The sequence below is a fragment of the Sapajus apella genome, unplaced genomic scaffold (assembly GCF_009761245.1).
Source record: "Sapajus apella isolate SASKATOON/1434 unplaced genomic scaffold, GSC_monkey_1.0 scaffold3, whole genome shotgun sequence".
Taxonomy (NCBI): domain Eukaryota; kingdom Metazoa; phylum Chordata; class Mammalia; order Primates; family Cebidae; genus Sapajus; species Sapajus apella.
In genome coordinates, this window is record NW_022436943.1 from 55,053,280 (window position 1) to 55,076,441 (window position 23,162).

The window sequence follows — 23,162 nt, forward strand, 5'->3', positions numbered from 1 at the left end:
TCCACTGCCACCAGCAAGACTAACCACCTAACATTCTCTTCTGTATCGAAGCCTTCCAATTTGGCTGCCTACTTCCATGGTTTCTCTACCACACCATTCCCCCCGCAGACCCGCGCTTCTGATAATTTAATGCTACTGTTACGCTTTTAAAAAAAATCGCAGAACAGTTTCTTAAAAGACATTCCAAGGTTGAATGTAAAGTTGTTCATTAACTAGTTTTATTTACCTGTTTTTGTTTTCATACTGTTGAATAAAATTATTTATATAGTTATGACTTAATATACTCTGGCCCCCAACTCTGTGCCAGGCAAGGATACATAAATATGAACAGAATATGGCTTTTGCCAATTTCTGAAAAGCATATAGGCCCATGGTAAAACACAAGCACTCATGACAGTTTATTTAGGATGCAGTGGGGAAAGTGCTGCAGCAGACAGGAATCAAGATAACGCCAAAGTCTTGGGGAGAAAACTAGGAGCAGGAAAGATTTTACAGATGATAAAATGTGCAACAGTGCATTGAAACATGAGTGAGTGTTGGCCAAACACTTGGTAGTTTGGTCTTTACTGTTAGCAAGGGACCGTTTCTCTCTCTCTCTCTCTCTCTCTCTCTCTCTCTCTCTCTTTTGGAGACAGAGTCTTGCTCTGTAGCCCAGGCTGGAGTGCAGTGGTGCAATCTTGGCTTACTGCAAACTTGATCTCCTGGGTTCAAGAGATTCTCCTGCCTCAGCCTCCCAAGTAGCTGAGTGAGATTACAGGCATGTGCCACGATGCCCGGCTAATATTTGTATTGTTAGTGGAGACGGGTTTCACCGTGTTGGCCAGTCTGGTCTTGAACTCCTGACCTCAGGTGATCCACCCTCCGCCTGCCTACGCCTCCCAAAGTGTTAGGATTACAGGCGTGAGCCACAGTACCTGGCTAGACAGTTTCTTTTATAGGTACAGCACACACTCTCCTCTTCCCAGAGGCTGTGACTCACTCTAAATTACCCTCCGCCCTCTCTCCAGCCTCTTTCAGTCTCCCTAGGTCTTTTCTAATTCAAATTCTGCTTTCTTCCAAGTCCACCTCGAGTCAAGACTAATTTCTCCTCAGCACTTCCTGGCTCTGATCTTCATCTTCTCCTCCCAGTAATGCACCATATCATTTCTCAATCAGAAAGTTAGCACTACCTTTTAGGACAAGGGTTCTCAAAATTAAAATTGTATTTAAATCATCTGCATGTGTGTTCGTAGGTTTCGCTCAGCGCCTAGGAATCTGCTTTTCAACAGATCCCCAGGGGATCCAGGCACAAAGGATCCTGGACCACTTTGACCCACTTTGAGGAACCCGTTAGATCTCTGCGGTTGGCTTTTATTTCTCCACCTGGGCTGTCTGCAGCCCACCGCGCCTAGCAAAGTGTACGTGCGTTGCTCAGCGTCTGGCTGCCGGTGTCTGCTCAGCTTGGTGACTACCAGATACTTCAATATTTGACGACACCCTGAGTCAAGACGAGTAGCTCAGCCAAGTGCACAGAGCTGCCCTCTCCAGAAGAGACTAACTCCTGAGGGGTAAGGTCGCTCTGAAAGTCACCAGAAGAACATTAGGAAATTACATTTTCTGTCCTCTCAAAACATGAGCAGTCGTCACCCCAAATGACCTTAGTGCGTCTCAAATACACCACGCTTTCAGATTAGGCAAAACGCACTGCAAGTTAAACCGACTGCAAAAGAAAAGGCCCACACATATTCCGTGCGTTCAAAGCCAACATCCTCACAAACGCAAAGTGATGCACCCCAAACAGAGATCAAGGAAAACGAATGACACGCAGGTCACCAGGCTTTGAAAACACAAGGCGCCCGAAGCTGTTCTCTACGTGGCTGTCCCCAGCCACCCACTCCACCCGCGCGGCGAGCGATCCTGGGCCAAGCCCGGCCGTCCGCGGGGGTGGGGCCGGGACGGCGGCGGCGCGCTGACGTCACGGGCGTGGGTCGTCCGTCGCGTCGCCCGGCGGGGAGCGGGCTGGCGGTGGTAGCTGTCGCCCGCTGGGTTGCGTGACCGCGGGGTCTGCGTCCGCTCCCTCCGCCCTTCGCCCTTCGCCTCGTCCGGGCCTCCGCAGCCCGGCAACGGCCGTCATGGTGCCGTCGGCACACCTTGCGCGGCCCCGCTGAGCCTCGGTGCGGCGGCGAGCGCGGTCGAGGTCGCCATGCCTACCCGTGAGTGGCTGGCCGAGGGCCGGGCCGGGCCGGGGGCGTTGGGAGGCGGCAGCCGCCTCTGCGCGCTTGGGGGCCGGGTCGTCCTCCCGGGGCGGCTGGGGAGGCCGGGCTGCGCTTAGCAGAGCCAGGAAGTGCCTGCGAGCGGCAGAGTTACTTTCGTTTCCGCTTAGCCTTCCGGGGATGGCGTGAGCCCGTTGCACGGATGGGGAAACTGAGGCCCGAACGTTAAGGGAACTGCTGGGACGCGCTGTGAGGAGGCGGCAGAGCTGGTGGTAACCCAGACCCGTGGGATTTCAAAGTTAAAGCCCTTTTCCCAGCCCGCCACACGGCTTCGTGGGACTTTATGGAAATACTGAAAATAACTGCAGGGCGCTTGTCAGTCCCTTCTCACCTCAGGGGCCGGACGTCGCTGGTGGACGCGCCGGCCCCGAGCCCCTTCCCGCGGCCTCCAGACCCCAGACAGCCTAACTCGGCGTCCGTTTCGCGGCCCGGGCGGCTGAAGTCGGGAGCTTGTTAGGCAGAGGCGCCTCGAGAGTGGCTTTTGGACCACACTTTGGATTCACCCGGGCAGATGGTTAAAAATGCCGGCTTGGGGTCCCTCTCTAGCCCCATGGGATTAGAGTCTGGAGGTTGGGCCCCGGAGTCTGCATGTCTGATTCGCATCCCTGGGCTCACCAAGGGACCTCGAAGTTTAAATGTCACTCGGTGTTGGAGGATTTTTAGACAGATGAGATACAAATACTACTAATGACCTATTTTAAAGTGACCCAGATAATCGCAATGTGACTTTATACCCACTGGTCTGTATGGATATATGCAAACTAGGGAAGCTCCTGATCCTGGGTAGAGAGGAAGCAACTTGGCATTGACTTGAGAATTCTTTTCAAGTAGGACTCTTAAGTATTCAGTGCCATAGAATTTTTACACACTCGTGAATATATTTCCTAGAATTCATAGCTACTTCTAGTTGTCCTTATTTTTGTAGCCTTATGGGACACTGAATTTTCAGGTCAGCCTCAAACGCACGTTTTGTCTAGTGATGGGAAAAAGTTATTTCTCGGTATTAGAAAGATTGATTTTTTTTTTTTTTTGATATTTAAGGATATTAAATTTAAATCGATATTAAAGATATTTAAATATCTTCTTAAGATTTAATGATTTTCCTGTGGCAAATCTTTAAATAGTCCTGATATAGAGATTACTTTTAACTCTTCATACATGCGTGGGTACTATGGATTTTGTTTTCTTTACACACTACTGTGTGTCCTTAACTCATGCTCTTGGACTTCGTATCCAGTAAATATGTCCAGTTTATATTTCTGTTTTATTCCTTTTGGCTGGAGGAATATCATTTACAATCATCTTCATTGTTATTATTGCCAGTTTGTTACTTCTAAATTCATGCTCACGTTATTCAGTGAATATTTTGGATTGGCACTATGTTAATCTTTTATTTTTCTGAGAAAGCAAAGGGGAGGAAGTAAGCACCTATTCTTGAAAGTTGAGGCTTCAAGTGGAATTTATTGGTAGCATGCCCAAATTACAGTCCTATGAAATAAAATGTTTAATTCTGTTCTAGGATTATCTAGCTTCACAGAGTGGGTATAGTAAACTTTCTTCTTTTCAGATGTTTAGTTTACTCTGCAAAATGATTTTAGGATGGGCCATGATGGAGTTTGCATAGCGAAAATGTAGATTTCACACCCTGACTGGAAGACAAATGAAATGTTTGTTTTATCTTTCATTGTTAATATTTGTCATGGTAATATTTGTCATTTTTTTATGCTGAATAAAAGTGTGCTGTGGATTGATTGGGGGTACCATTGTGAGGTGAGTAGTGTTCATATTTGCCTTTTCTCTCCTTTGACGGTCACAGCTGCCTAAATTGCTGGGACGTGCAGTGGACAATAATATTTCTTTGAAATTCTCTTTGTCAAATATTTATCCAACACAGAGATGGCAAAATTGTCACTCTCCTTAGGAGTTTAGGAGGAAATTCATGACTTTTAGGAAGAAAACTGCTCAAATAAGCTGTTTCTGTTGGGTGGGTTGGTTGTTTTAATGTTCAGTGGTTGAGAGGCTCAGTGATAAAGCCCAAGCCAGTTAATCTGTCTGAGTTTTAATTAAAATCAAAGGTTTGGAGGTGATCACTGTGGTCTCTCAGACTCTGCAGTTCTGAGAGCAACCCTTGCTGTAAGTCACAGAATTATTCTACTCTTGCTGTTTTGTTGCTTATTTGGAATATTGGTACTCGGTCATTGAAACTGTTGTTAATAAGTAGAATCCAGTGGAGCATGCAGTAACCCCACTGGCTAAGCAATGATATATCTCATGAATATTAATAGCCACTTCACTGGAATTATTTTGGAGATCCATAGACTCTTTAAGAAAGCAATCACCTGGAAGCCTGCCTGACAGGAAACTGCGAGGACAGGGGAACAATTTTGTGGTCCTGTTATAAGCCTGTAGTCTGAAACAGTCCTTAGGCACAGATTTCAAGACTGTGTCACTGAATGAGTGAACCTATAATTATACACATCATATTTCTAGAGGCCTTTATTTCATTCTCCATTCAAAGGACCATTAAGAAGCATTTCATTTTAAAAGATTTTCAAACTCTGAATCAGAATTTGAGTTGGAAGGACTGTTAAAGCTTCTTAATCATTTTATTTTGTGTATTGGGAAGCTGAGTCTTCAGTGAGTTTGCATGGAATAAAACCATTGAACACAGAACTGGCCCTCAGTAACCACAGTGAGCAGAGTAACATTCATTTTTCTCTAGCACTAAATCAAAAATAGTTCAGTTACATTTTTCCCCTTCAGTTACATCAAGACAAATGTAAGTTTGGTCAAAATTTCAATCGTTCTGTGAACTTACAGGAATGCCTTTGCTTTTATCTTGTCACAGAAATCTTTGGAAGAACTGTGGATTACACTGGTGTGCTAAGTAGATTCTTGTTTATGTAGCCACAAACTTAAACTTTTAGTAAGCTCGTTAGGTGAAAGTGGCTCCTGAGTTCACAGATAACTTGCCTCAAAGCAGGTCCAATAAAATGTGCTCTTTTATTTTATATGAGAAGTTATTCTATATTTGCTAGGGCAAACCAAAATTCTCAAACATTGTTTGCTATTAAACCATACTTGCATTAATTATGTGTGGTTAATGCTTTCTTTTCTCATTTAGTTACTGACATTGATATCTAGGCAGATTTCTGTGGCTGTAGTAATAATATGGTTACTCCATGTTTGTTTTTCTTGATGAGGCTAATTACATTTAACTTATTTTTTAATTCATTCTTATGAAAGAAGTGCAGAATGAATTGTAAAAGAGGGGTGCTGACTGAAGTGTTTTCCTTTTAGAGACGTGTTACATCCAAGCTTGACCTACCTACTTTCATATTACTGGATTATTAGCCTTTTGTGTTCATTCATATTTGCATTATTTCTCTTCCTTTTTCCCTTCTTCCCCCTTTTCCTCATTGTCCCCTTGCTTCCTTCCCACCCCCCAATCTCCTTCCTTCCCTGCCTTCCTCCTTTCTTCTACCTACCATCTAGGTCTCCTGCCAGAGTTGTAGATGATGAATTTTCTTTTTTTCAGTGACCTTTGGCTTGACACTGCTCTTTGCTGCCCATATCTCATCTTTCAGTCTGTCCCTACTTGGGGACGGGGGGACATGGGGCTGCATTAAAGATTATGTAGGTAGTAGGAGACAATGCTAGAGAAAGAGAAAGCCAGAATTTGAGGGGTTTTATATGCTCTTACAATCACAGTTACAGTGGCTGTTTTATAGGCTTAGTAGCAGTTTCCAACTTATTGATTACTTTATGAAGACTTACAGTTTTCTATTAGTAATAGGAATTAATTATTGAATACTGATTGTGTACTAGGCAGTATACTTTGTGCTTTACCTGAACTATTTTATTTAACTCTTCCACTTAAAGGGAGGCCCTATTTGACCTGTTTTAGAAGATAGAGAGATTGAAGTTCAGAAAAGTTACATTCCTAATGAGTAAGTGGTAGAGCCGGGATTGGAACCAGATGGGCCTGATCTCTAAGTCCCAGCTCTTTTTTCATACTCTAGTGCTCTGAGCTAGGCAGGAGTTGAATGGGAGCCCATCAGTTTAACACCGTCACTTTTGATTAACACCATGCCTGGTTACATGGTAGGTGCTTGGTAAATGTTGAATAAATGGATAATGGAATGTTTAAAAAATTTTTAAATTGATACATAATATTTTCACATATTTATGGAGTAGGGTACATGTGATATTTTGTTAAATTCATGCAACATATAATAATCAGGTCAGGGTATTTAGGGTATCCATCACTTTCAGTGTTTATCATTTCTTTGTGTTGGGGACATTTCAAGTCTTCTAGCTACTTTGAAATATACAGTACATTGTTATTAATTATAATCATCCTCCTCTGTTATCAGCCACTAGAACTTATTCCTTCTAACTATGTTTTTACCTATTAACCAACCTCTCTTCATCTTCCACGCTTACCCCCTCACCCTTCTGGCTTGTATGTAGAATGGATTGAATCGTAACTGGAGTCAGATAAGTCATTCTTTGGATACCATAACCGGAAGTATTTTTTTCATACAGATAGTGTCTTAAAAGTTTTATAGTTTGGCCAGGTGTGGTAGCTCACACCTGTGATCTCAGCACTTTGGGAGGACAAAGTGACAGAATCACTTGTGGCCAAATGTTCTAGACCAGCCTGGGCAACATATACTCCATCTCTACGAAAAAATTAAAAATTAGCCAGGTATGGTGGTATATGCCCGTAGTCCTGGCTATTTGAAGGTTGAGGCAGGTGGATGGTTTGAGCCCAGGAGGCTGAGGCTGCAGTGAGCTGTGATCTCACCACTACATTCCAGCCTGAGCAACAGAGTAAGACCCTGTGTCTAAAAAGGAAGAATATATATATGTATATATAGTTGATGATTGGGTTCTTTGCAGGCCTGTCTGTACCATATTTGAGGTCTGAGACAAGAATAAAAATGGAGGTCTTCAAATCATAGTCTAAATCAGGGGTTTTCAGCCTTTACACTATTGATGTCTGGGACAGGTGTAGGGGTGACGGGCTGTTTTATGCATTTTAGGACATTAACAGTGTCCTTGGCTTCTACCAACTGGAAGCCAGGAGTAACCCTCTTGCCCCAAGCTTGTGACAACTAAAAGTCTCTCTAGACATTGCCAGTGTCCCCTGAGAAACAAAATTGTCCCTGGTTGAGAACCACTGGTCTAAATATTTAAATGTTATAGACCATACTATGCCCACAGCCTGGCCTGCTTTCCCATGCAGGGTCCCCAGCCTGCTCCCCAGAGATTGCCTTCTCAATCCAGAGGTTCAAGTAGCCTATAGGCTTGATCCAGTAGCAGTCAGTAGCAGTCTATTGGGATACACCAGGGTCCTGCCGGACCCTGGCCTGGGATTGACTGTCAGTTTCCTTCAGGGAGCCAAGGTAGGCAGGTTCCCCTCCTTCAATACTGTACTTTTGCATCTCAGGATTTCTGAACAGCTCTAAGCAACTCCCAGAACTATACTAGCTGAGTGGCTGGACAGATAGAAGGTGGAAGCCTAGCTTTCTGGGGAACTCAGTCTACCTAAACTCTGACTTTGGATGACATGGAATGGGCAACTTGAAGCAAAAACAGCTGCAGCAATCTTTCTCTGGTTTTTCGAGATGGAGTCTCACTCTGTAGCCCAAGCTGGAGTGCAGTGGCGCAATCTCGGCTCGCTACAACCTCTGCCTCCCAGGCTCAAGCTATTCACCTGCCTCAGCCTCCCAAGTAGCTGGGACTGCAGTCCTGTGCCACCATGCCTGGCCACATTTTTTTGTATTTTAGTAGAGACAGGGTTTCACCATGTTGCCCAGGATGGTCTCGAACTCCTGAGGTCAGGTGATCTGCCTGCCTCAGCCTCTTAAAGTACTGGAATTACAGGCATGAGCCACTGTAGTACCCAGTCTTACTCTGGTTTTTTAGGGCAGTGATTTTCAGTTATCACTACACTGTGCACTGTCCCGCCCACACGTACCCCTGTAAAAGGAGAGATAGTTCTCTGTGTTTTGCAAGGCAAGGGAGAGGTCCTATTTTTCCATGGGCCAAATGAAGATACTGATTTTTAGGATAAAACCACATTTTACTCATTACATGGCTCAACTCTGGCACGGAATGATCCAGTCATCATTTGCAGAGTTTCTGTAGTGGTGGGATGGATTTCAGTGAATAAATCTGATTCTTTGTAAGCAAACAGATTCGTCTATTTGCATATTTATTTTTTGCTCTTTAGATATTAGCATGTTTCTAATCTTTATGAAAGAAAGAATCACTAAGATATTTTCTCTGTACCTCTGAATCATACAGTGTTTCTGTATGGATACCAGTTCCATTACAGGCTCCCTTTTATATGTCAGGGACCATCTCTTCTGGAGGAGTCCCTGTAGGAAGTGAGCACCCCTTCATCCTATAGTGGGACTAGAGAGGTTTTTATTAGTACCACTGAGGGAAACAGGTCCCAGATATTCTCAGAAATAAAGAGGAGGGCAGAGAAAATGCCAGTATGTTCCCCAGCTGCTTCAGGGAAGAAAGCGTGGACCAGAAGATAGGACATGAGCTGTTTGTCTAGGTTAAGGGGTCTTCAGTCTTTTTGCTAAATGAATTGAACCCTGTTGAGAATCTGATGAAAGCCATGATTATTCTTCCCCAGAAAAATGCAGGTTATCACCCAAAGTAGCGTGTAATTTGAAGCAATTCAAAGGCATACAAAAATGGAAAAATGAATTGAATCACCACAGTGGCAGTTCTCTGAGTAAAGCATCCTAACTGAGGTTGTGGAATATCATTATTTGCCAAATATGTGATGCCAATATAAGTATGTCTTTTTTCTACTTTTTTGTCTATTTTCTCCCTAATCTTTTAACATTATTTTTCTTGTTTTTTTTTCTTACCTTCTCTGTTAGCCTAACTGAAATCTTTAAAGTATTATTTGATATATAGATGGATATTCAGTGAGACTTTTCTAAAATTGGTATCTCTGAAGAGAGTTAATTGAAGAATTGCAAGATCACCAGAAGAGGAACTTTAAGAGAGGGAAAAATGAAATTGAATAGGATTTGGAACTTAAAAAGACGTTTTATCCAATCCAAGGGGAAAGCGAAACCAAAGTAGTTTTGGGGGCAAGGGAAAAGTTACCCTTTGCCCTCTGAAGATTCCCTGAAAAATCAACTCACAAAAGGCGGATTAATTGGAGAAAAGGAATACAAATTTATATAACGTATATACACATGGGAGCCTTCAGAATGAAAACCCAAAGATAAAGGGGAAAATGCCCATTTTTATGCTTAGGTTCAGCAAAGTGTGGACAGTATATAGAAATATTGGCCAAAATACATCTGATCTGATGTTAACAGACAGAGTGGGGAAACTCAGCAAGGCCTATCTAGAATTTTCTTGGATTCTCTGAGCATGTATTCCCTTCTTCTGGGTATAGGGCAGGACCCTGTCCAGGTTGGAGTCTTGTGACCCACAGTCAAACAAGGTAGGTCAGGTAATTTCTTTATGATCAGTTTTTACACGGAAGGGCTGAGAGAAAGTTAGAGTAATATTTTTTGGTTTTATGACTGGCTTTGGGGAAAAAGAGTTTTGGTTTCAATAACCCACCTTGGAGAAAAACAATTCTGGTTTCTATAGCTATCCTTGGGGGAGAATGGGACTGAGAGACAGGAAGGCAGGAGAAGGTCAGAGAAAAACCTCTGTTTTTGAGACCTTCATTTTAGAGTATGTTTTCTGAGGCCCAACAGTAGGTTAACTGTGCCATTCAGCTAGGTAATGGTGTGGTACTAGAACCCAGCTCATCCAAATCATGGGTGGGTATGCTCACAGCCATATACATCCTATAACCTGCATGGCACATGGAAGGGATGAGAGATAAGCAAGACAGAACCCATGGCTAACTATATGAAAAAGGATTCAAAATTAGTATCAAATAGGAAAAAATTATTATTTACAGCATTTGTACAAATCTGAAAGCAAAATACTATGAATCCTATGTGGTTAGAACACATTTTTGGTCTTTCAGATTACCAAAAGACTTAATAACATGCAGAAGCAGTGAAGTACAGTAGAAAAGGCAAAAGTTTAAATTGGTACAATATTTTTGGAAAGACTGGCAATATATTATCAAATACACTAACAATTCTTATACCATTGACACTATAAGTTCACTATGCTTTTTCTTTGTAATTTGTGTTTTCCGTATTTTCTACAGTTAGCATTCTACAGTCAGGGAAGAAGATGCTTAAGATGTTTTTACAGCTTAACATGATTTTTTCAACATTTTTGTAATTTTTTTTCAAAACTTGAAATGGCACATTAAAATACTGCATTGAACTGGTTTTTCTTTATTCTATAGAAAAGAACTTTGAGTTACCTACTGATCAAATAGTTTTGACCATACTGGCTTAGGAAAACAGTGCATTAGCTGTCTGATTGCTACCATGTAAAAATCTGTGAAAGACTTTGAGCAATCGTTGATGGATTATGTTGTTCAGAAATAGGACTGGGGACTTTTTCTTCCGACTTATATATTGTTTTTGAAAGGAGGAGGAGGAAATAATTTCTGCCTTATTAAATGGTGGTTTGAATCATGAAACCCTGAAAGGTTAAGATGAGTCATCATGTGGGGGATCAGTTTACTGGGAACTGACATATTTTTATTTTTTCTTTTTTGAATGATCCTGTGTTGAGTTGAATACAGTTCTAGGGAAATATGATCACAAAATGAATGTTGGCAATTTCTCCTGTGATTAATATGCCAGACTTGTCAAAATTCTCTCATCATGTCTATTTGCCAGATTTATTCAGTTCTTTAAATGAGGCAGCTCTCAAGTATATTCTAAAGCAAACAGGAACTAATATTTTCTTCTTTCCATGTAGGGTATCATATTCTCTTTTTTGCATTTGTATTTATTGCTCTCTGACTTTAAGTGTTATTAGATAGTGTGATTCTGATTTTTATGGAAGAAGGAAACACTAGTCAGGTTTTTTTTATTTTGTTTTACTTCTGAATCTAGAGTTTTCTGTATTCTTAAATTAGGCATTAAGCCATTTGCTCTATGGTCTTTAAGAGAAATTCTGTCCTCCTAAATGCTATTTTTGTTTTTATTCTTAGTTGGTGAGTTATTCAGCTGTACTTTTTTATTGTTATTACCTGAACTCCATGGTATTTCTGCTGCAGTAGTTTTCTGGATAATGCTAACTGTTCTTCACATCCCTGCTATTTAATTGGTGTTTTTGAACAGCTGTCTTGGCAATTAGCTACCAAGGTCCTTGTGCTGTTGTTGCAGTTAACTTTGAATGAATTTCACTCCTGCTGAACAGAATGAAATGTAAGGTTTCCAAGGTTGGCATTGTCAATTCCTGGAATCTCATAAACTTTGCAGAAGGTACTGTGCCAAGCTAAAGGAACGGCCTGTTTATAACATCTTAGATTGGTTTTTTAATTTAGTTAAAAATAATTTTACTAGCTTGTTAACCCTCTAAATGGTTGAAGATAATATCTTCTGGGGACATTTAGATGCAATAGAATTTATGTAATTGTGCTTTAGAGGTGGAAATGCTTTATGAACATGTTGTTAGAATCAGCAGGTTATCAGTTCTTGGATTATCATCCCACCATCTGCTGCAGCCGGCTCTAGAAGGACATCTACAGCGGGGAGGACATTCCAGGCAAATGCATAACACCTAAGATTCTGGTGCTCAGTTTCTATGGCTGGCTTCTCCTATTTTCTTAGCTGGGCTATGTGAATTTCAGAGGTCCAATTGCTTTTCACAACTCAAATTGAAAGCAGACTTAAGTGACTTGTCATGACCCCTTTTCCCATGGTTCCATCTTGCTTCTTTGTGTGGTCTTCCAATGATGGGGGTATCTGCTCCAGGACAGTTCTGTTTCTAATACCTGTACAGAAGCTCCTTCCCCTGGCACAGATCCTCATTGTTGGTTCCTGAGGATTCCGTGTTGCTCTTGACCCACATTGAGGAATACAGTCAGTGAGGGTGGCACAAGGGAAGCTTGAGCTGCCTTTAGAGCCAAGTTTTCAACATTTCTTCAATGAAATATAATAAGCAAGGACTGTTGTGTGGGAAGGATGCTGACAAGACTGTGCAGGTGGCCCTCTCTACCTGACCAGCTTCAGCTGGAGAAGCTCTATTTTTTTTTCCTTATATTTTTGGTTCATGGGTACATTTATAGGTTAGTTAATAGGTAAACTTGTATCACAGGGGATTTTTGTAATATTATTGCACCCAGGTACTAAGCCTAGCAGCCAATACTTTTTCTGCTCTTCTCCCTTTTTCCACCCTCCACCCTCAAGTAGGCCCCAGTGTCCATTGTTCCCTTTTTTTGTGTCCATGAGTTCTCATCATTTGGCTCCCACTTATAAATAAGAACATGGTGTTTGGTTTTCTGTTCCTGTGTTAGTTTGTTAAGGATAATAGCCCCCAGCTCCATTTGTTCCCACAAAAGATACGATCTTGTTCTTTCTTATGGCTGCATAGTACTCTGTGGTATATATAGACCACATTTACTTTATCTGGTCTGTCATTGATAGGTATTTAGGTTGATTCCATGTCTTTACTATTGTGAATAGTGGAGCAGTCTATTTTTATCTCTCTCTCTCTCTCTCTTTTTTTTTTTTTGGTGGCAGTCTGCATTTTGTTTCAGTAGGGAAATAATGTTGGCTTCTTTTAAAAGGTTTGAGGTTATAGTATTAGACATTAGAATATGCCCTCTGACAAGAATTTAAGCTGTTTTGCAGTCAATAGCTCGGGAACCTAGAGGCAGAAATAAAAGCTATTTAGCTGATAGCATCTTACCTGTTTTGCTCTCATGATCTCCAAGATTGGAGATTTTATAATCTTTTCTTGTAGTCATTTCAGTCATAGGTACTGTCAGTATGTTCCTAGAATCACAAATGCTCTCTTAATTTTTCTTGTTTTCCTGTTAGATTTCTCTTAGAAAATATATTTGGGCTTACATTTGCAAGGCACTGCTGGCTGGAGTATGCAGAGGTGAATAAAGCAGTCCCTATCTTCAAAAGTTTACCTTATTTATGCAAGGGTATAAATAGCTATCACGGAGAAAGAAATGGCAAGCACCACAAGAATGGTGCTGTTGGGGGCCCATGGGAGAGACTGCATCTCTGATTAGAAGAAGAGAACAAGGGGAAGATGCATGGAAGACAGCTTTCTAAACTTGAGTACCTTAAAATACACTACAGAGATAGTGGTCAAAGGAGAAATGCCGGTTTGAGGAAAATCTTTGAGATGAGTCATGCAGGAGGAAATAACCATTAAGCAATTGAAATGAGACAGTAGTGCTATGGAACGTGAAGAATTTAAGGCTGTGTATATGTGCACAGACGCGCATGGTAATTTAGTCTTGTATTGATACATTTATTGAATACCTACTATGTCATTTATTAACATTAGTATCCTCATACAGGACATATGGACACCAGTAGGGACGTCATCCTTGCCTTCATGAAGTTTGGTCTGATGGGGAAGAAAAGGGCTCAGCTCGTAGTTACAGAGATGAGACAGGGAGCTTTAGAGGGCCTCTGCTTTCTTTCCATTATTGTTGTATGTGTAGTTTTGGTACAGTGTCTGGACCATGGCACACAGTCAATGTGTGTTTGTAAAGTGAATCAAAGAAATGTAATAGATGTCACTAAGAAAAGAAACACAAGTTGCTATGTAAACATGTAAATGAGGCTGGAGGGAGAGTAGTTAGAGATTATTAAAATACATTAGTCTAAATGATGGGCTTTGAACTTGGATGGTGGTTTTAGGAAGGACTGCAGTGAACGAATCTGAACACTTTTGAGGAAATACAATTGATAGCATTAGTTGGATTAAAGGATTGAGGGAGAAAGAGGTGTAAGGATTTACTCAGGTTTCTGGCTTTATCATATGTGTGAATGGTTCTGGTTTGCTACAGGGCCTTTTTGGAGGAGGAGCAGTTTGGGGAAATTGAGATGGAAGATGAGTCCATTTTAGGATATGATGAGTATAGTGCCTTAAAAACATTCAGGTTATGTTTGTAGGAATAATAGTACATAAAATTACAAAAAGATAGGCTGTATAGAGGCTAAAGAAGCTGAGGGCAAACTGTTGAGGAACATGTCCATTTAAAGATGGAGTGAGGCAAAGGAACCAAAGAGGGAGAAGGTGGATCATTTTTTTAAACAAATACCATTGCAACAAATGTTTGCAGGATAAGAGTTATGCAAGACTCAAATGACTCACACTTATTTTTAGTAGCATTTGAATATTCCAATATAGCAAGAAACAGAAACACTGGACAGTCTCTTACAGTTTGATCTGATACCATGACAATAAAGGTAATTTATGAAACAATTTGTTTTAAGCTTTGGGACTTAAGAACAATTGTTGAGTCTTAGCCATGGCAGTTCTGTCCTATACATCTGGCCTTAACTGTCTTTTCACAGCTTTCTAGCTGGGGGAGGTGATTGTCAAACTATAATTGGGTGAGAGGATGTAAACTGTAAATTGTGCAGTTTGCAAGTAGAAATTAGGGTGGTTCCAGGAATGTAAGCTAAAATAAATAATAGAGAACTAAACTATTAGTAATTTATCAACCCCTTGCTATCTTGAGAATCATAATGATGTGTATTTGTAAAACAGCTAAATGATTTGCAGACAGCAGATGTAATGCTTATGCCGAGTTGCTGGGAAACTGCTTTGTTTCACACAAGGAACTGAGGGGCATTAGACTTAAGCTGTCACCTGAGAGTATCAGTTAGCTCTTGGAGTTTTCAGTAATATTTTTTCCCTTTCTGCAGTGAATACTGTTGTCCTTTCCTCCCCATCTATTGGCTTCTGGGCATTCACTTGGTCTGACACAGTAAACAGGCTCTTTTCTCTCTTTTCAGCAACATAGAAATAATGTTCATCCTCTCCTAACAGAGTACAGCAACCTGCTGATTAAGGAATGTACAATTTTAAAAGCGTTTTGTACAGTGGTTCAGAGAAGATTGGAGAGGGTTGAGTATAATTAAGTGTGGTTTGGATGCTTTGTTTTTGTCAAAATTGGCAGTTGTTTCAACCATTCTTAATATTTTCATCTAAAATTGCACAGTAATTCAGCCCTACTAAAGACTTTAAGTATTTGCATAGAGGTGAGATAATTGTCTATTGAATCTTTTAATTTGTAAGAGTAAATTAAGTTTATTTTTATAGTTGCAGTAGTAAAATGAATTCTACAAATGTATATAGATTTCCAGGTTCTTTGTGTACAGTGCTACAAAAAATTGGTTGGTTGGTTTTTTTTTCCCCCTACATCAGTCATAGTAACCCTTATCTTTGAACTTGAAGTAATTTAGTCAGTTGGTAATACATTGAATTCTTAAAGAGTCAGATTTTGGTTTATGAGCCATTTAAAAATATTGACTAGAAAAGATTTTATTGTCTTCTTACAGGCATATGATTCATGCAAAAATATCTTGTACATGCTGTGACCACAGTGTGTGTTTGTGATAAATTAAAAGAATAGGTTAAAATTTAAAGCAGTCTTGGGCTTTTGACTTTGTGTTACTATAATTTCATGTATGGAGTGAGTATAAAATGTTTGGGATTTCTTGGTTTTAGTTGGAAGTTGGAGAGAGTGTATCAGGCATTGAACTTTGAGTGTTTAAATTAGTAGAATAATTTTTTGATTGAATATTTTACTTAACTAGTCCTACTCAGCAAATCCTGTGCTATATGTTGCTATCTTCAAATGTTGGATAGAGAAACCACTTAAACTATATGTTCTATTTAGATATGTAATTAGAGTGCTACTTATCTGTTCAGTTACTGTTTAATCAGAAAATCTAATCTCAATTCAAATGAAAATCTTTAACATATGGCATAGATGCTGTGGGTGTTATGAAATCTATAAGAAGAATCAATGCTGTTGGTATAGTAAATGTATTTCTTCTAAAAATAATTTTGGAAGTTACAAACACTCCTACAGACTTAACACTTTCATTGCTCCATGACTAATAGGAAATACATTTTTTTAAAAAATTTAAGTAGTCAGGGTTTTAAAGCTGTTTTAAATTTTGCGTGAGATAACTCATATCCTACTTGTGAATTATTTAGAGGACTTTTAATTAAAATAGCTCAAACCAACTTGGTTAGGTAAGAAAGGTCCTAGTCATTGCCTGTGATAGATTCTTTATGCTCATAATGGTAACAAACTAATATTTTTTGATTTATGTGTTTATTTTCCTTAACTATGGTGCCTTAGTTTAAGCAGATACTTTCCTTTGTCAGTGATTAAACTTTAGCTAAAAATCTGCAGAAAACCTTAAAGCTATCTTTTCCCCCCTATATATAGCTTTTCATTTTGGACAATAGGGTAGTAGAATTTTAAACTGTAACCTTAGTATTATTAATGCTTATTAAGGTCACAGTAAGTATACAGAAGGAAATAATTAATTGCTTTTTAAAACAGTTTTATTGAGATATATGCATACCATAAAATTTATCGGTTCTAAGGGTATGGAGAGACTTGATTTTTATATTAAACAAAATCCCTGGGAAATCACCTGGACGGTTGCTTTTTCACATGCTTCCACCTTTTCTTCCCGCCAGATTTTGGTTCATTAGGACACACACTGGTAATTATTAGGAGACTTATGAAAGTGAAAGACTGAAATCCCAGTTCTTTTTAACCTTTTAGTTGTAAGGAAGATATTTTTATTTCTGGATTATATATATATTATATACTACATTTAAGTTAAAAAACCTGAAAGCTTTCAGTATCCGAGTACTATAATGACAAGCATTTTAATATATTGAGGAAAGAGTAAACGGACTTTTCTGCATGCTGAAGTTGCAGCACAGCAGAGGATTCGCACCTTAGTTTTACAAAATAAAAATGGGCCTTAGCTTCAAAACTGGATTTTGCTTAGGGATGGATTTGCTGCTAGAATTTTGTGAAAGGTTATGTAAAAATACTTCCATTATTTCTTTGGTCAGTTTGGGGACCCTTGTGCCAGAGTGCTCTGTTATCGTAAGCTGAAACTTCAGTGCACGGTGCACTGTGGGTGGGAAAGCTTTAAGACATTCTAGACCCTAAACAGCCAAATGGCCATTTGGCTGTGAATTTGTAAAGTAAAAATGCCCTTTTCCTAAGATGTGCATGTGGCAAAGTCCTCCTTATAGCTCTTGCTTTTGGCCTGGTATGCTGGGAGTTTACAAATAACTTCTCATGTAGACACTCTAACAGCATAAAAGACTTGTTTTTTCCTTTCTTACATTTTCTTGTATTCTTAGGGACATTTTTTTTTTTTTTTTTTAGCTCAGAGTAACCTATGATAGGAAAAGAAGATAATTTCTAGAAGTGGTAAGTTTTGTAATATGACAGATTCTCAAGCAGGATATCACTTCCCCGTTCTCTACCATCTGACTTAAGTTTTGTATCTTTGGAGAGCAGTGGCAGTAATTATATAGTTTTTTTGGCAGCTTCACAATGTTTTGACTATGTTGCTTTAGTCTCCAAAGTAGACAGTTCAGAATTTTTATTTTTTGTTTTTCAAAAAGAACTATCTCAGGAAAGCAGTATAGTATATAAAGTGTTAAGCGTACAGGCTTACAGGCTCTTAACCAGATCCATGCTCCATGTATGGTCTTGGGCAAATTACTGTCTGATTCTCTATTTGTAAAGTGTAAATATCAATACCTACCTCTTAAGGTCATTCTGAGGATCAAATAAGACCAAATCTAGAATTTAGTGGACGCTCAAATATTTGCTGAATACATTTTGAAAGAATCAGACTGGCAGATGAGGGATAGGTAGGAGCAGGGAATTCCTGGAGTAGATTGGACCCTGTTGCCATTTGGTTAAGTCTTCTTCTGGTTTTCCACTGTGTTTGCACAATATCCATGAAACCAGATTTTGTGCCTTTGAAAAATACTTGGATTTAGAATTTGATGTATTAGTTTGCTGGGCTGCTGCAACAAAGCGCAACAAACTGGTTGACTTAAACAACAGATATTTATTGTCTCACTATTCTGCAGGGTAGACCTCTGAAATCAAGGTGTCGGCAAGGTGGGTTCTTTGTGAGGGCTGTGCAGGAGGGATCTGTTCCAGGCATCTCACTGGCTTGTAGATAGCCATCTACCTGGAGTTCTGACTGTATATGTGTCTGTCTCTAAATTTCTTTTTTTTATAAGAATTCTGGTCATACTGGATTAGGACCTACCCTAATAGCCCTATCCTAACTTGATTACTGCTACAAAGACCCCCTCTCTCTAGATATGGTCACTTGCTGAGGCACTAGAAATTATGACTTTAACATATGAATTGGGGGTGGATGACACAATTTAACCTGTAACAGATATATATCAGACATGAAAATGAAACAGACTTTTACTGACAACATTTTCAGTTTTTAAATTGTGCTTATTTATTAAACTTTGATGTAAATTAATGGTATAGTCTTTTTTCCTTTTGCTAAGACCAAACATTCATTTACCTAAACTTAAGTGAAGTGTATGTAGCACTTGAAAAAAATTGATAGAACTGAACAAACATTTCTTATTTCCTTGTCTTAGTTACTTTGTATGTTGCTATTGAGATGAGGGAGGAATGTTTGAGTTTAAGTGACTGAAATATCAAGGAAAGAGTAAATTCTCTGGAGGCTGACTTCAAGTCATTTTGGTATTTGAACTGGTTTCAGGAATGGTACATATCTACTAAATATAGAATTACTGGTGCACACGTTGTATGAAGTCTTACATGTATTAGTTTTCCAGGGCTACCATAACAAGTAGCACAAACTGGGTGGCTTAAGACAACAGAATATTTTTCTGTCACAGTTCTGGAGTCCAGAAATCCAAAATCAAGGTTTGGGCAGGACCATGCTTCTGAAGGATCTGGGGAAGAATGCTTTTTTGCCTCTTCCAGCTTCTGGTATTTATGTAATCCTTGGAGTTCTTTGGTTTGTGGCATAATCATTCCAGTCTCCTCTTCTGTCTTCATGCAGCCTTCCTGTGTGTCTCCATATCTTTCTTTTTCCTTGTAAGGATACCAGTCACTGGATTTAGGGTCTACCCTAATCCAGTATGACCTAATCTTGATTATATCTGCAAAGTTCCCATTTCCAAATAAAATCACAATGGCAGGTATAGGTTGAATATCCATAACCTGAACATCTAAAATGCTCCAACATTTGAAACTTTTGAGCACTCAAAAGAAATGCTTTTTGGAGTAATTTGAATGTCAGACTTTTTTGATTAGGGATGCTCAACTAGTATGTATTCTGCAAATACTCTTAAATTGAAAAAATACAAAATTGGAAACACTTCCAGTCTCAAGCATTTTTGATAAGGTAAATTCAGCCTTTACTGGGTTAGGACTCAAACATACCTTTTTGGGGAACACAATTCAACCCACACCACTTGTCCATTGCTTCTTAAAATCACATTTACTCTTAATTTCTCTCTTAAATCCTCCAGTTATTCTGACTAGTAAATGTACGGCCTTGTTTCCACAAATTAATGTACTTTAGTGTGACAACTGAGAACTCTCCCACTTTCCTGCTTGTTAACTTGTTGCCACGGCTTTCTAGGTCCATAATCATGCTTCATGTTTTCACTCATTGCCCTTCTGTTTCAACAATTTGTTGGGAATTCTTAGGTTGTTTTTTCGTTTCTTGCCTTCTTTACCAACTCAGTATCATAAATTGTATTTAAAATTGTTGATAATAGATTTTATCTCCAGGAGCTTTTTTTGTAATGGAATGCATATTGAGTTACTACTGAAAGCTTATTACCAATACCGCTTTCCATTGAGACAACAATATTCTCCACAGAGTGAATGGTATGAGCAAATACATTGGAATGAAAGTTTGAGACTTGATTTGAAAGCTGTGAGTATTCACAGGTTTTGCGGTGAAAAATGTTACACTCTATTGGGAAGTAAGGCTGAAAAGGTAGAGATTGTGCATAGATTCACCTCCAAGACCAGTCTAAAATAAGTGATTTGAATTTTTGTGGGTATGCATTGAGGGAACTATCTTTTAAATAGTCTATATTAATTATCTTTTCTATTTCTCAATATTTGTGTGACATAATGTTTTATACTCATTCCTTGTAATGTGTTCGTTTTGCTCTGTATAAACGTCACAGCCTTTTTAAAGGCATCTGGGAAAATATCAGCGTTCTTTCTTTCTTTCTTTTTTTGACAAATTAGAAATGCCACATTCAGATGATTTCTTAGGAAGAATAAAATGTTGTAATTCTGAGTCTAGGTTTGAACTTTAAGCATTCATCTCACTTTAGCATAAAGTGTTTTATTTACCAAGAACTTCAGTGGGCTTTCCTGTCACCTGAATAGCAAGTTAATTCAGAAGGAACGTATCAAAATATTAAAATGAGAAAAGTTGGGAACCAGCATTAGCATTAATCCCCTGCTTAACCTTATTTGCCAGTGTGCACTGAGAAGAACCGCTTCTTACAAAAACATCAGTCCTTTCAGCTTTCAGTGGGAAGCAGTGTCCTTTGGCTTACAAAGAAGTGATAACAGAACTCAGTGAAGATGAATGAAACAATTTGAAATTGGCCTTGGTAGATTTAGCTGCTTCTTTTTTGAAGCAATTAAAATTTCAAAGTCTGCAGCACTGTGGTTGGCATTTTTGACATTTAGCTTGTGTTCTGAGTCCCTGATACTTTACTGTAATTGCTGTATCTTGCTAAGACTTGCTGTTCAGATACTCCTTAGGTTATAAAATGAATGCTTATTAGATTGTTTCTTATGAGAACTAAGGACCAGTGTAGAGAACTAAGGACCAAAGTGTGCTTATTAGTATTTTATGCCAAAGGAATTATTTCTGCATACCCCCTTCAGTATTGTATATAATCAGAAATAACATTAATAAATATCTAATTAAATAAATGAAAGCATTCTCAATAGAAATCTGAAAATCTGGTTATATTTTATAAAGTTGTATTTACGCTGTAATAAATCCTTTTAGGGAAAGTTGTCTTAAAAGAGATTTTTAATAGAAAGATCTCTCTGCCATACTTTGTCCTTGACTGTGCATTTTTCCTCATAGTTGTTAATATAATTATCTTTAATTTTTTCACCAAGTAATTTTTTGTCCTTTGACACAATAAAAAGACTAATCACAAGGTTTTCATCATACTATTGCCCTACTCATACATTTTGAGCTGTTTAGTGCCTACAAAGTCCAAGCTTACCATCCGTGTATATATATATAAGGACATCTAAAATTTTGAGGAGAGAGACATATGTATTATTATATATGTTTGTACAGCTACTGTTGATTTATCTCTCTGATTGTTTTTCTCTAGGCCCCAGAGCTAAACCTACCGTTCAGCTGGGCTAGTCATTTTATTACTCCACAGCATCCTGTTTCCCTCAGCCTTTCTGGAATACTCTGTTCCCTCTCTTCATTTTCTGCCTTTTCTTCAAAGGCTAGCTCAAAGCTCAGATTTCTTGAAAGAAGAAACTTTTCCTAATCAATCCACCTCAGAAAAGTCTTCTTACCTTCTGATCTCTAAGAAATAATCTGTTCTACTCGTGGCTGAGTTCATCTTTTACATCCTCTGAGGATCTTTCTAGACTTCTATTTTTCTTATTTTTCTTATATTTATATTGTTTATAGGTGGGTCCTTCTACCCTTTCAAACACATAAGTTCTTGTTAAGTAGTATTTTCCGTTATGGTTCTTTCCTTCATCTTTCACAGTGCCTTATATACTACTTTCCAGAAACATTGGTATGTGTTAATGCTTGTTTGAATTTGAACTGGAATGTCATGTGCATTTAGAGATAGAAGGAACCTCAGAGAGATTCCTTAGTCTAACCTCTGGTTTGAGGTTCAGGAATATATTTACATCCAGGATGTCCTTTGAGGATATCACAGACTAGTTCTTTTTCACATGATATCCTTTAAATATTTGAGTAATACCTGATATTTTAACATTTACTATGTGATATATCCTGTGCTAAGCATTTTGTAACTAAAATAATCAAGATTTTTGTTATGTATTATAAATTGTACTTAGTAGCCTTCAAATACACCACAATCTGTGCAGTTAGTCAAATTCAATAGCAGTTCATTTTTACAGAATCTATGAAGTGGGACCAAACTTCCTTTAATTAACAGTAAGATACCTGCTCAGCTCTTGCAGGCAAGTAATAAATACATTGCATTCCATTTCTGATCAATAATATGTAATGAAGAGCATCCAGAGAATTGTATAAAAATGATTATGAAGAAATTTTCTTGATTTGACCTGAGGACATTAAATATGAAAACACAAAAGCATAAAAATGATGCAAATATACTGATTTCTGTAAAAATCTGAGTGAGGAAGTTCTTAATAAGTAATTTGTTTCCTGTGGTGGAGAGAAACAAATTATTTATTTATTTTTAAACAAATTATTTATTTATTTTTAAATAAAGTCTTCTCTCCCTAAAGACATGATTATAATTTTTTTAAGTTTACTCTTTATGCTATATTAAGTATAATGAGTGCTTTGAGGTAAAGTTATCTTAAATTGGATTTTAGTAGAAAGATCTCCTTCCTGTACTTTGTCCTTGATCCTGTTTTCTTTCACAGTTGTTAAAATCATTATCCCCCTCGCAAATTTTGCTAAGGCCTAAAACAGAACATTAGTATATACAATAATGAATATGCCAGAAAAATGTTGGTATTCGTTGTGGTTAGATGATTTTATTTTATTTTTTTGAATTTTAAAATAAATACAAAAAGGTCGGTAATCACACTCTCAAGGCTAAAGCCAGATCAGTCAACAAATATAATAGTTAAAATCTATTATAGGGTTATAGTTTATTATTAGCTTTTTGTGTGTTACAGACTAGGAAAAGAGTATACTATTAGCTTTATGTTTTAAAAATTATAAA

General features: G+C 38.6%; 1 protein-coding gene across 3 annotated transcripts in view; it reads left to right on the plus strand.

Annotated features, from left to right (window-relative positions):
• The first annotated feature begins 1,969 nt into the window (after positions 1-1,969).
• The window catches only part of EFR3A (EFR3 homolog A), a 103,825-nt gene continuing 82,632 nt past the window's right edge, over positions 1,970-23,162 (plus strand). The window contains exon 1 of one of the 3 annotated variants that reach the window (XM_032253708.1): positions 1,970-2,192. In XM_032253708.1, the coding sequence (XP_032109599.1) occupies positions 2,183-2,192 (10 nt within the window). In that variant the 5' untranslated portion in view covers positions 1,970-2,182. The remainder of the gene's footprint in view (positions 2,193-23,162) is intronic. The other 2 variants (XM_032253713.1, XM_032253734.1) reach the window with 2 other exon arrangements.